The 14,680-nt window shown below is 38.2% G+C and overlaps 1 protein-coding gene across 1 annotated transcript in view; it reads right to left on the reverse strand.

Annotated features, from left to right (window-relative positions):
• The window catches only part of PDE11A (phosphodiesterase 11A), a 428,924-nt gene that overhangs the window by 138,731 nt on the left and 275,513 nt on the right, over positions 1–14,680 (reverse strand). Inside the window, exon 10 of the mRNA XM_053597557.1 lies at positions 5,023–5,073. Coding sequence (XP_053453532.1) covers positions 5,023–5,073 — 51 coding nt within the window. The remainder of the gene's footprint in view (positions 1–5,022; positions 5,074–14,680) is intronic.

Consider the following 14,680-nt stretch of genomic DNA (forward strand, 5'->3'; position numbering starts at 1 on the left):
TCATAAAGAGAGCCAGCCATGTGAACACAAAGCACTCCACATATTTACGGCCCTGTCCTGAGCAGAGCAGGTGGAGGCTGGTCAGCCCTTCCTGAGCAGAGCCGCCCTGCAAGGTGCTGAGGCAGCTGTTTCCTCTGCAGCCAATTTCCTGGTGAAGGTTCAATAACTTTCCCTGATGATCAAAAAAAAAGAGAAAGAAAACTTGGATATTAAACTTGCCATAAATACTATTTAAAGTCAAAACAACCTTCTAAATTCAAGAGGCAGGGACAGGGAGGAGATGGAATAGCTTAGGCAGAAGGCGGTACCCAACTTCCTTTCACGCTGCCTGCTGCACACTCACCTTTTAAACAATCTTAGAAAGAGGCGGTGCTGAACTGGAAAGCTGCTGTGCAGATATCGGGGTAGTGTTTCAGGAAGGCCATGAGAACTGAGACCGCAGAGAAACAAGACAAAGTTCTTGTTCCCTTTCTGGCATCTTGGGTCCCTGGGCCATGCCCCCTTCTCCAGAGGCTGTGGGGGCACCCACCCTGAAGGCCGGGGGTGGGAGGGTGCACCGGGTGGGAGGGTGCCCCCTACTGATCAGAGTGGTACCTGAGTTCCCCAGCCTCCGCCATGGGCAGCCCTCCACAGGGGCAGACTCAATCTCACCCTCTTTGGCATTCTCTGTGCCTCCGAGTTTGGGTAAATGTCATACCATTACGCCCTCTCTACATAGTGGGTTCTTCCTCTGTGAGAGGTTACTGCAAGGATTGGACTTTTCCACAGCTTTGGAAATAGATTAGCACAGGTGGTGCCTTTGTGCCGGTTAAGAAAAGGATCAAACTTTCCCCCCACGTACACACCAGGGGCAATTACTTAGATAGACATCCCATGCACTTGGCCAACCAAGGAGAGGAAGCAGCCTCTACTCCCGTTGGCCTGTTCTAGGCCCTCACGCAGGGCAAATGGCAGACCCATCTACTAGCATGACTGTAAGGGTATCCTGAGGGCTGAAGCTCTTATTATATACATCAGACTATTTCATGGATCAAAATATCTTGTCAAGTCTAAATTGCTATTATTATTTTAAAAGCCCAGTAAATCACATCCCATCACTCGGTCTGCAGAGCACTCCATGAGATCCTATTTTCGATGCAGCCATTCTTATTTTGCTCTGTAAATGCTACAAAGAGTGCCTATCTTTGGTACTTTATTTTATTTACTTTACCAGAATATTAATTTGGGGCCTAGGCATTAACATTGAAAACTTGAAATATCTAAGAGGTAGTCCAAACCTGGACACCCAGCATGAGTTATTGGGGTTTAATTTCTGAGGCAGTCACAGCGCTGTAAAAGAGTTCATCTCCAATTGCAGCCGTAATCCATGTAGTTCTGAATTGAAAGAAGAGATGGTAAAAGGTGGCCATATACCACAAGAACGTCCAGGAGTTGATTTTAATCGGCAAACTGGCAATATATAGTGATAATTGTTTGGTCTGTCCACTGCATTGGAATCTAAGGAAAGTACATAAAATTACAGGAGCATATAATTGTTGTACTAAACTCATTCTCTTACGTTATCCAGCTGGCATCTTCAGGTTATTAAAACCCTTTAAACCAGCCATCTTCCAGGAGATGTAATTGTCAATATGGTCTTTATACATTATTCCTGTTAGCACAGGGCTGAAGAGATATAAACAGGCACTAAAGTCTGCACAAATTTTCTAAATAAACTTTCTTATTTCAAGTTCATAGAAGATCAGTAAATGTTAATGATGATTAAAAACCATTCTTTTTTTTTTTTTAGATCCTTGGTTTCCTCATTAGATGCACAGGGCAATCGATCTATAAAGGGTAAGTTGTTAATACTGTAATATGATCCAGACTTTTAAAAACAGTTAGTTCACTAGTTCTAGGAAGTTCGGTTATCTTTTTGTGACAGAAATATAGGTGGCCCTACAAAAAGGACTATTTCCCAAGGTATAAATATTATACCTGCAATAGGAAAAATAAGCCTGAATTCTGACATTCTTGGATGAACAATTATATGTTGTTTTGTCTACATATCCTGGTTGGACAGTCCAGGGACACTTCTAGAAATGTTTTTACACTGTATTCCCCTTCACTCACTCACCTCTGCATGCCCCTCAAGGAGATTTTTCGCAACAGAGGAAATAGGGTTATCAGAACAAAACAAAACAAAAAAAAAACATTCCCACACCCCCACTCGCACCCTAGCATCCTAGAATTGGGGAAAAACAATCCAAAACATGAAGGGATGCAAGATAGGAAGGCAAGATGTGAGGTGTATCAGCCTGACACTAACGATTATTAAGGATTCAATGCAGGTTTATCTTGTATGAAATCTCTCTTCTTTCGGGCTCCACTACCTACTAGTACAAATGGCAGCAAATTAAGACCAGATAATAGTACATATCACAGTCTCCAATAATAGGTTCTCCGTCTCTCCTATTTATTTCTGGGAATCCACAGGGGTACACCTTATCTGTCTTTAAAATGTGACCACTCAACCTATATTGATTCCTCTAGCCTCTGCTAGGCGTATGGTAGGAAGGGGCCTTGCCTTTAGTCCGCAGTGATACCTCTTTCCCCTGAGCTCTTGCTTTCTGTTTTGTGTTGTTGACACTATGAACTCTTTGTGCTATTGGGGGTATTTAATGCCCTGAACCATACTGAAGTCCGTGCTTTTTGTGTACACTCATGTTCTCAGCTGAGATCATGACTCCATGGGGGGCTGAGGTAAGGGATAAGTCCACGGTACAAACCCTATGTTGAACTTGAAATCAGGATACAGAGGCCTATGGCCTTATTTTCCATTAGGAAGAATTCTTGTCTCAGGAGGACTCTTAGTCTCATGCAAATAACCACAACTCACTGGTCTCCCAGACAATTCTGCATCTCAGATGTGGGTTTCAACTAAAGTCTGTCATAGACATATATGCAGTATTTGACATATAGATCTTTTCAGCACTAAATGATAAAATCAGTATTTTCCTAAACTCTGGCTTCATCTCTGAATCACAGATTACTAGCCTGATCCCAGCTGGGTATAATCCGATACACTGGGGCTCAGCCATCCTTTAACTCATGAAATCTCATAGATAACTCTGATTCTAGATTTTGAATCACTGCATACATTTAATTATTTTTTTACCATCTCTGTTAAATACTGCAAGTAGCAAAGGTTACAATATATTTGAATATAAACATAATCTGCCATATATACTGGTGAAAACAAAGCTTTCATTTACTGTTATTTAGCTACAGTGTTAGAGAACTGCCAGTGTACATATTTCAGCCTAAAATTTCAATAAATGTTTTTCAAAGTCTATGTGCAAGATTATTTTAAGCACACTACATTTTAATGTTATTGCTGCAGTTATAACAGACATCAACTACAATTAGGATAATGTTTTATTTACTTTATATGTCAAGAAAAAAAGCCATTTGGTTGTAATTTTCTACTACATCTCAATTACATTGTGATAGAATTCTAGTTAATATCGTTCTGTATAAAATCTGGAATAAATCAATTAATAATCTTGATAATTTTACGATTAAATAACTCTTTGTTCTCAAATTTAAATACTCCATATTTTAGTATGTTTGTAAGCTAACAATACAAAAACTTGACAAATTCAAGGACAATGGGGTTTTCCTTACTCTAAGCAAAGAATTGAATCTGAACACGGTCAATAACCTTTAGAAAGGTTGGCCTGCTAGAGCTCTGAACATGTCCTATGAGTAGCTCTTAAAGTCTTATTTAGTCCACCATGAGCCTTGCTCTCTTTTGCCTAGCTACCCCTTACCTCTTTTAGCAGTGATGACAATTATAATAAAAGTAAAACTATACTACTGTAGACATAATATTAGCATCTTAGCAGGAATTGGGTATTTCTATAAATGGGATTTCTAGGTAACTGAACTTTATTAAAATTAAAAAGCTTCAGGGCGGCACCTGTGGCTCAAGGAGTAGGGTGCGGGTCCCATATGCCGAAGGTGGTGGGTTCAAACCTAGCCCCGGCCAAAAACCAAAAAAAAAAAAGCTTCAAATATTTTTGATGGAGAAATATTTATAAAACGTATATACATTAAATCAAATTTATAAAAATCCATAAGATAATTAAATATTATGTTTTCTTAATAACTAATTGTTTTTTAAAACTTTATTCAAATTAATATGAGGGTACAATATTTAGGTTATATTGTTCTCACTTCCAGGGCAAAGTTCCATTTGTAGAAGAGTCCCTCACCCAGGGGGCATGTTATACACCCTCACAATGTGCACATTAGGTGAGATCCCCCCCCATGCCCTCCTTCCCTCTGCCATATGTCCTCCCTTCTTTCCCCTCCCGCTTCCCTCTACCCCCAAATTGGACTATAATAGTGTTTTATTAGTCTTAGGAACATGTAATTGTTTACATATTGATTTCATATTAGTATAGAGTACATTGGATATTAATCTTTCCATTCTTGTGATACTTTACTAAGAAGAATGTATTTCAACTCTATCCAGTAAATGTAAAAGATGTAAAGTCTCCATCTTTTTAATGGCTGCATAATATTCCATGGTATACATATACCACAGTTCATTGATCCATTCACGGGTTGATGGGCACTTAGGTTACTTTCACAACTTGGCTATTATGAATTGAGCTGCAATAAACATTTGAGTGCAAATGTCTTTGTGGTAAAATGATTTTTGTTCTTCTGGGTAGATACCTAGTAATGGGATTGCAGGGTCAAATGGAAGTTCTAGATATTTTTCTGACATCTTGCTTATTTAACAAACGAAAAGAAATACTGAATCATTTAAATGATCAGGAAGGGGCTACTCAGTTATATATAATCCCCACTTCCCCTCTAAAACAGAAATATCCAAATATGCCTTTGCCCAGTTCTATTTCCTTAACTCCCAGAAGACCAGATTAATTCTACAGAGGCAAGTGATAAAGGGTTAGAAGCACAGGTGAAGTTTAACTTCATGCAGTAATAGGGCAACCATTTCCTTCTCCTTACCTTAAACTTGTCAACTTCAGCTTTTGAACATGTCGCATGGTATGATAGCACCTGATTCAGAAGAAAAGAAAAGAACTTAATAACTAGACATGACTATTTTCTGAAATTCTCCTGGCTAAAAGTAAGCTTTGATCATGTGTATCACCTCAACGTAACAGTGGATTTTAATGTCCGATGAGAAATAATATCTAATAAGAGTCTGTGACCTAGATCCTACACGAAAGGCTATTTTACACCAGGATTTTCCTATAGGCAGTTATTTCATCAAATGGACATGGTGTCACTCAAGACCACAGTTGCCAAAGGATGTGAATACTTTTCCTGTGAAATGCTCTGAAAATAAATTAAAAGGTAGTGTACATAGCGTCTACATGTGTGAGTAGACGCTGTAGATTGCCAACTCAACTTCTATTCCCTCATTATTCTCACATGCTTGCTTTTATTATGTAGGAAAGGTTATAGTCTATGTATTTGGGACTTTTTTTTTTTTTTTTTGAGACAGAGTCTCACTCTGTTGCCCTGAGTAGAGTGCCATGGTATCATCATAGCTCACAGCAACCTCAAACTCTTAGGCTCAAGTGATCCTTTTACCTCAGCCTTCTGAGTGGCTGGGACTACAGGTTCCACCACAATACCTGGCTACTTTTTCTGTTTTTCTGTTTGTTTGTTTGAGATAGAGTCTCAGCATGTTCCCCTTGGTAGAGTGTTGTGGCATCACAGCTCACAGCAACCTCAAACTCTTGGGCTTAAGCGATTCTCTTGCCTCAGCCTCCCAAGTAGCTGGGTCTATAGGCGCTCACCACAATGCCTGACTATCATTTTTCTGTTTTTAGTAGAGACGGGTCTTGCTCTTGCTTAGGTTGGTCTTGAACTCCTGAGCTCAAGCAATCTACCTGTCTCAGCCTCCCAGAGTGTGAGGATTATAGTCATGAGCCACTGAACGTGAGGATTATTTTCAGAAGCCATTGAACCTTTTATGTTAGAGGATTATACTTCCTTGCTGTATTGACATCTGTCTTAGTATGTAACTTGCTAGGCCAATGGGATGTGGGGGAAAATGATGAATGCCACTTTTGAGCCGTGTCTTTAAGAGCAGTAACATAGTTCTGCCAACTTTCTTTTTCCCTCTACCATGGGAAAGACATGTCCAAGAGGGACTGTAACTTCACCCTGGGCCCCCAAATAATGAAGACATATTGAAAATACAGTCATTAACAAAAATTTCTTTGTGTTAAGTAACATCTTCCCTATTGTAGACTTTTTTCTTAGTGATTTCACTTCTTTTTCTATAGTTTTCTCAATGCTTTTTCACCTTTGGGAGGGGATCGACACAAATGTTGTATTGAGAGGTTAAGTATGTTCTATGAGGTTTGGTTATTAAAAATAAGGAGGTTTTCCACTGAAGTGTTGACCATGGAGATATTCTATGGAGTGAGCTGGTATTTCACAGAGTTCTTAAAAAGATTAAATGCAGTACTAATAGTTGTCAAATACCTGGCACGCAAATAACAAATTTATATTTATTGTACTAATATTCGATTAAAATCCTATCATATAAATGTTTGGCAGGATATTGTGTTATATTATTATCTTCGTTGTCTCCTAATATCAATTGGTATTTTCAATGCAAAAATAATTGAATGGATTTTCTTCCTTTGGTTTGGTTTTACTGTGGTAAAACTTAATTTGGCTGTCATCTTACTAGAATTTCTTGCTGTTTACAAATTCATTTTTGCAGATGCAATCTGCAAGATTTATCTTTACCTTTAACAAAATCCCACAAAAACTCAAGCTGCAATTCAAACATCTCTGCCACCAGGTGGCACATAGCCAGGCTTTTAGTATGCAAAGCACACTGTCCCCTGTCCCTACACCTCCAGACTAAATCAACTCTTCCTACTTCCTTTATTTATTTTTTTTAATAGCTATTAACTCCACTAAATTGAAACTGTTTGAATCAGTGAAACAGACAATTATTACAGATTAAGACTTTTTGCTCAATTAAAATTAGAGTTGTTTCTTTTGTTTGTTTTGGGGTTGTAGAAGTTCTTTGTATATTTTGGATTCAAGTCTCCTGTCTATATATGTTTTGTAAATATTACCTTCCAGTCTATGACTAGTGTCTTTTAATGAACAGAAGTTTTAAATTTTGATGAAAGATAATTTGTAAATTATTTTTATTATAATAAAAGACATATAGAAGACATATTGATAATACTTCAGTGTCTGCTCACACATGTAGACATATTGTTATTGTTTCACATATCCATTCTAAGAAATATTTTTCTTATCCCAAAGTTATGAATATATATATTTATCTTATGCTGTCTTTAGAAACTTTATAGTTTTATATTTTATGTTTAGGTCTATGAGACATCTAAAATTAAATTTGTAAATAGTTTAAGACTTTAATGAAATAAATGTCTTGGCTATTTTCTGGGTCACAATTTGGAGTCAAAGCTCTTTTGGATTTCATTTTGAGATTGTCAGCCTCTTTACTGGCTAATCTATTAAGGACACAGGAATTTATTACTATTTGTTCTACCTAATTTGACAAAGTTAATGATAAGGAAGCTTTTGGTCTTAGCTTTTGAATCTTCTTGTTTAGAAAGTTCCTGTTTCCTTTTTGTAGAACTCATTAAATGAATTTGAATACATTAAAGGAGGCAGAGGAGTGGCCTACCTAAAAAATCTTTTAACCACCTTCTCCCAAAAGAGTATATTCTCATGTGGATGGGCAGGAAGATAGTTTTGCAGGAGTGGGCCCCTTTGGTAGACTATAATCTTAGAGGGTGGTAGCACTGTCCCATTTAAGAATCTTTAGAAAAACCAACAAAGCAGAGGAGCAGGATTCCTTAAGACAAGGGAACCACTGAGTCTTGCTTTAAGAATACTCTGATTTTCTCCTTCCAAGAAGTTCCACTGTTTGCCCCTAAAGGGTTTCCTGGAATGCACTCAGGAAGGCGGTGGTGCCCAGTTGTTCCAGCTTAGCTTTTGTGTTTGAGGTTTGATACACAGAACCATAATATTTTATCTCCAAGGTTATCAAATGTCTTAAATCTGAAACATTTTCAGCAATGCTACTTTTATGAGCTGAATTGTGTCCCCCCCGCCCAACTCATTTATTCAATTCCTAATCCCTAGGACCTCAGAATATAATTGTGTTTGAAGATAGGTTCTTTAAGGAGATACACAAGGTAAAATGAGGTTACATGGCTGGGCTGTAATCCAAGATGACCAGTGTCCTTATGAGAAGAGAAGATTGGGACACAGGCACATACAGACTCAGGGATGAACATGTGAGAACACAGCCAGAGGTGGTCATCTGCAGGCCAAGAATGAGGCCTCAGAAGAAACCAATCCTGCCCATGTCTGGATTTTGGATTTCCAGCCTCCAGAACTGTATGGCAGCCCTAGCAAACTAATAGAGCCACATAACTTCATTAGCCTAAGATCCGTGACAAATCTATGGATGCCACTGAAGCAACCATAACAAAGGTAATTTCTAATAACTTTTACCGCAGTCTTCAAAGGAGAATCATTGATGTTTATATATATATATATATATATATATGTACATGCACACATATATATATAAAAATAAAATACGGCACAAGAAATCATCAGTTTCTATTGCCAAATATAAGAAACTGCTGCATAATAGAAGGAAATGTTCAAAAGTACTTTGATAACTGTGTTTGGTGTGATCTTTTATCATGAGCTTTGGAATATATCTGTCATAAAAATATTTTTGGTTGAGATATATATATATATATATATACACACACACAAATAATGTGGCCAATTTGTGTAGAAATCTGGCCAATTTGTGTAGTTGAGAATAAAATAAAACTAAACAAATTAAAGAATTACATTTTTAAAATTACTATTGTCAAACCTTCCTGGATAAGTTAAAGTTTCCTTCACAATTCCAGACTACATTAATTTTATAAGCTATTTGAATTTCCTAAGATACATATTTCACAGCAAGTATCTAGGAATGCCATACATTTTTGGAAAATAATATCTGATCAAGTAAAAAAGCTTTAATTGAATGCATTGTAATAGTTTTAACACAACAGGCATTTGTAAAAGATGATTTATTTATATATATCACATATATACATACATATACATACACTATCTTTCTCTATAAGAAACATCGTAAGGTTATGAAAGTTTAGCCATAACATACACACTAGTTAATTTTTCTGACAGCTAAATAAAATATGTATAAAGCTTATCTACAAAAGTAAATAGTTGATCCACAGAAAGTTTAAGTTATGAAACTTAAACTTGCACAAGAAAATTTCTATCCCAGATAGATTTATCTTTTGTGTTGATATTAAATTAGAAAATACTTTAATTGAGTTTCATTAGTGAGTTCTGACTTAAGAAATCTTTACAGTTTCTGAAATAAACCACTATTTGAAAATCCCTTACTGTCTTCAGTTAGCTTTTGGATTACTTGCTCCTAGCAAAACACAAAAAAGCAAGATAAAGAAATCATTAGACCCATGAAAGACAGGAAAGAAGTCATGATTTGTGTTGAGTTTGCACAGCAGGAAAAGACAATTTGCTGTATTCCCAAAGAAAAACAACGGGCAGAGCTAGGAGCCAGGACTACTGGATTGAGCCTTGCCCCTTCCTTACATGCAGTTCAAGACCAGAGCCAAATGCTCCTCTTGCTGTCCCAGAAGCTTACCCGAGTGGGGGAGGGCAGATCCCTCACGCCAATTATCTTGAATGTTAATTTACTGTGGCTCTGGGCAGCCATTGGCTCCTGAAATGAGATATGGACCATTACAGACACTGACTGAGAGGAATACAAATGCAAAGAACCACTTAAGGATGAAGAGGAACAAAGACACTACTCAGGACCCAGACTGGCTGTCTTGGCAGAGAAGGGCTGAATGAATATTTACTGATATGTTTATGGTTCTGGTGGCAAAGTGGCACGCCGTGATACTTGGAAACTAAACTTAGGTTTAGTTAGGTTCAGCTGACCTGAAGTAAAATGCCAAATAATTTATATTGATGAGCTCCAAAGAAACAAAGAAGCTTTCGATCAGTGGTAGTCCTCCAAGAAGGTGAAACGAAATGAAAAGGAACGAAAAGCCAATTTACTTGGAATGCCCTGACAGAAGTGTCACCTACCTATGTGAAGAATCGTGCTGCAGGATTTCTTAACAACATGGTAACAGGTTTCAAAGACAGGGTAACTGAACAGATGTGTCGAAACTGAGAAATCATCAGTTACTCTTGACAAATATTAAAGAAAATGTTATATAAGAAAATGAAATGTTCAAAAAATACTTGAGATAACTGTGTTTGCTATGATTTTTTATCATGAGCTTCAGAATGTATCTGTCATAAAAATATTTTTTAAAAATCTAAGAAGGACTTAAACTTTTTGAATTTAAGGTAAAATAAATGACTTCTGAGGCATGCCTGTATTTTTTATTTATTACCCTGTTGAAACTGGGGTAATAAATAAAATACAGGCATACTTCAGAGCTATTGTGGTTCAGTTTCAGACCACCTCAGTAAGGTGAATATGGAAATAAAGCAAATCACAACATTTTATTTGGTTTCCCAGTGCAGTGCATATAAAAGTTGTGTTTACAGTACACTGTAGTGTATTGGGTGTGCAACAGCATTGTATCTTTTAAAAAGTACATATTGTAATTTAAAAATGCTCTATTGCTTTAAACAATACTATCATTTGAGCTTTTCAGAAGTTGTAATCTTTGTGCTGGTGAAAAGTCTTGCCTTGATGTTGATGGCTGCTGACTGATCAGGTTGGTGGTTGCTGATGGTTGGCTTAGTTGTGATAATTTCACACAATAAGACAACATGATGTTTTGCCATTGATTGACTTTACTTTTCATAAAAGATTTCTCTATAGCATGCAATACTGTTTGATAGCATTTTATCCACAGAAGAACTTCTCTCAAAACTTAAGAGTCGATCCTCTCAAACCCTGCCACTGCTGCATCAACTAAGTTGTATACTATTCTTTTTTTGTTTTGAGACAGAATCTCTCTCTGCCTCCCCCAGTAGAGTCAGTCCTATGGCGTCATCATAGCTCAACAGGGCATCACAGCAACCTCAAAATCCTGGCCTTGACCCTCCTGCCTCGGCCTCCTGCATAGCTGGGACTACATGTGCATGCCACCATGCCTGGCTAATTTTTTTATTTTTAGTAGAGACAGAGTTTTTCTGTTGCTCAGGCTGGTCTCAAACTACTGAACTCAAGCAGTCTATCCACCTTGGCCTCCCAGAGTGCTAGGATTACATGTGTAAGTCACTGTGCCCAGCCTGATGTATTGTTCTGTATCCCTTGTTGTCTTTTAAACAGTGTCCACAGCTTCTTCATCAGAAGTAGATCCCACCTTAAGAAACCAATTTTTTTGCTCATCCATAAGAAGCAACTCCACACCCATTAAAGTTTTATCATGAGATTGCAGAAATTCAGTCACACCTCCAAGCTCCACTTCAAATTCTAAATCTCTGGCTATTTCCACCTCAACCTCAGTGACTTTCTCCACTGAAACCTTAAACTCTTCAAAGTCGCCATGGGGGTTGGAATCAACTTCTTCCAAACTTCTGTCAATGTTGATATTTGGAGCTCTTTCCATGAATCACAAATATTCTTAATGGCATCTAGAATGGTGATTCCTTTGCAGAAGGTTTTCTATTAAGTTTTCCCAGATCCTCTGATCCTTCAGAGAAATTACTATGTTTGGAAGCTATTGCCTTACAAAATGTATTTCTTAAAGAATGTAAAAAGAAAAGCAAAGTCTCAAGCCCATCTTCTAATTTCTTATGCAAAAGAGAGATAAAAGCCTCAGGTACCTGTGAAGAACTGGCCCCACAGATCATTCATTAAGGAAATTCCTTTTTTTTTTTTGTAGAGACAGGGTCTCACTGTACCGCCCTCAGGTAGAGTGCTGTGGCGTCACACGGCTCACAGCAACCTCTAACTCTTGGGCTTACGTGATTCTCTTGCCTCAGCCTCCTGAGTAGCTGGGACTACAGGCGCCCGCCACAACGCCCGGCTATTTTTTTGTTGCAGTTTGGCCGGGGCTGGGTTTGAACCCGCCACCCTCGGCATATGGGGCCGGTGCCCTACTCACTGAGCCACAGGCGCCTAACCTCCTATAAGCAAGGACATGCAAACTGTACCTAAGTCTAGCACCTAAAACCAAAATCTTATTCCACACTAAAATGAATGATGAGTTTATCTTTCTAGGTAACAGGAGACAAGACAGAACCAGACTTTCTTCCACCTACTTAGTGATATCTACATAACCGATGCTTTCTTTCCCCTTCTAACATTGCCCCTGTTTTATGTAAAATATACATTTCCTGGGCCTCACAAGCATGTAACCACTTTAGCTGATCACTCCACCCCATCTTCTTCCTTCTCTCTGTATACCTTTAAAGTGCTGAGGGTTTCATCTTCTCCTTTGGAAAAACTACCAGAGGTTTGTCTGCAGTTTGTGTTTTTTCCTGGATGCGTCTCCAAAATATTGGCTTAATAAACCTCATTCAGTGCAACTCTCATTTTACGGCACTTTTTTATTTATTTTTTTTTTTGAGATAGCTTCACTGTAACCCAGGCTAGAGTGCTATGGCATCAGCCTAGCTCACAGCAACCTCAAACTCCTGGGTGTAAGTGATCCTCCTGTCTCAGCCTTCCAAGTACCTGGGCCAACAGGTGCCCACCACAACATCCAGATAATTTTTTTTCTCTATTTTTAGAGATGGGATCTTGCTCTTGCTCAGGCTTGCTCAATGATCCTTCATTAGAGATGGGATCTTGCTCTTACTCAGACTTGCTCCCACTAAAACTGTCTGCATTTCAACAACAAGGTTGTTTCACTTTCTTATCATTGGTGTGTTCACTGAAGTAGCACTTTAAATTTCTTTCAAGAACTTGCCCTTTGCATTCACAACTTGGCTAATTGTTTGACACAAGAGGCTGAGCTTTCAACATGCCTTCCTCACGAAGCTTAATTATTTGTAACTTCTGATTTAAAGCAGGAGATGTGTGAGTCTTCCTTCCATTTGAACATTTAGAGACCATTAAATTAGGGTTATTAGTTGACCGAATTTCAATGTTGTTGTGTCTCAGGGAATAGAGAAGCCTACGGAAAGGGACAGAGATGGGGGAACAGCAAGTCATTGGAAGAGTCATACATACAACATTTATCAGTTAAGTTTGCCATCTTACATGGGGACAGTTTGTGCTGCCACAAAACAATTACAATAGTAACATCAAAGATCACTGGTCACTATGACAAAATTGCCAAAATGTGACACAAAGACATGAAGTAAGCACGTGAGGTTGGAAAAATGGCACTCATGGATGTACCAACCATCTTAGCTCTTTGGGAATTCCTGACTCAGAAGACCACAAGCAAAATCACTGTGTGTTTTAAGCCACTAAGCTGTCAGATAGGGGTTAAAAAGCAATAAATAAATAAAACACCATTGACTTTGAGCTGGGACTTGCCACCCTAAGCCATCCAGATTTTTGTAATTAGGCATCAACTGAAGATTGCTTATCTTTCAAAATCTAGGTAATATCGGCCTGAATCCCTAAGCACATGAAACAATATAGAAATTCAAAGCCTTTTAAAATATCTGCAAATTCTGGGCACATTTGTATTCTCATCTTGGCTTTTAAATTCCTATGTATTCTAGGGCTGTATCTGTTATACGTAATCTGAGAAGGGATGCAAAGACAGGGGTTGCAAGGGGGCTGGGAGGAAAGCCAGGCCTACGGAACAAGGAAGTCTGGGGGGCCCATCATATCATTCACCTTGCTGTCTTGTCTCCCCCTCTACAGGGGTCAGTAATAGTACTTGAATTTGTTTATATGGATGACCTGCTTTATCGGTTATCTACAGCAATTCTTAAGACGGGCCATTTCTGTTCATTTGATGAAATTTTGTTTTCTTAATATGTCACTGCTTTGTGTGGCAACACTAGGGGGCAGTATAGCTTGGTCTTGAGCATAGAGGCTCTGCTGTCAGACTGTTGAGCTCACATTCCTGGTTTCACTAGTCCTGCATCTTTGTCCTAAGTACCTAAGCTAAGTCTCAGTTTCCTCATCAGGAAAAGTTGAGAAATATGTGCATTTTTCAGTCACATTTCACCAGCCAAAGCAAGCTACGGAGCTCTCTCTGATTTCAAGGAAGGGAGGAAGGCAGTACCACTGCAGGCTCAGATGGGAGAGAGCCAGAAGTAACTGGTGATGGCCACTAAGGGGTATCACAACGGCTGGGGCAATTACATTGTGAGTTGTGCATAAAATCAGAGCAAATGAGTCCAATGTCTGAACTCTAGTACAGGAATTTTGTGGTGTATTGGACTTGTGCTTATTTTCTTAATCTCTTCTGTCTTTCAAATAGCTGTGTTTGGTAGATAGAGTCTTCCAATAAGTGAGGTGATAGCATATGATTATTAAATGTTATTTACATTTAACACGCATAGTACATATAGGATATTATCATTAAATAGTATTGCTTTGAATAAATATATTCTGATACCTATAGAAGAAAATTGTAAGAAGACATAATCTCCTTATTTCTGTTATATAACTTCCAGAAAACATTGTTATTAACTTCAATCATTTCAGTGTCCTTAA

Source organism: Nycticebus coucang, chromosome 7 (assembly GCF_027406575.1).
Source record: "Nycticebus coucang isolate mNycCou1 chromosome 7, mNycCou1.pri, whole genome shotgun sequence".
Classification (NCBI taxonomy): domain Eukaryota; kingdom Metazoa; phylum Chordata; class Mammalia; order Primates; family Lorisidae; genus Nycticebus; species Nycticebus coucang.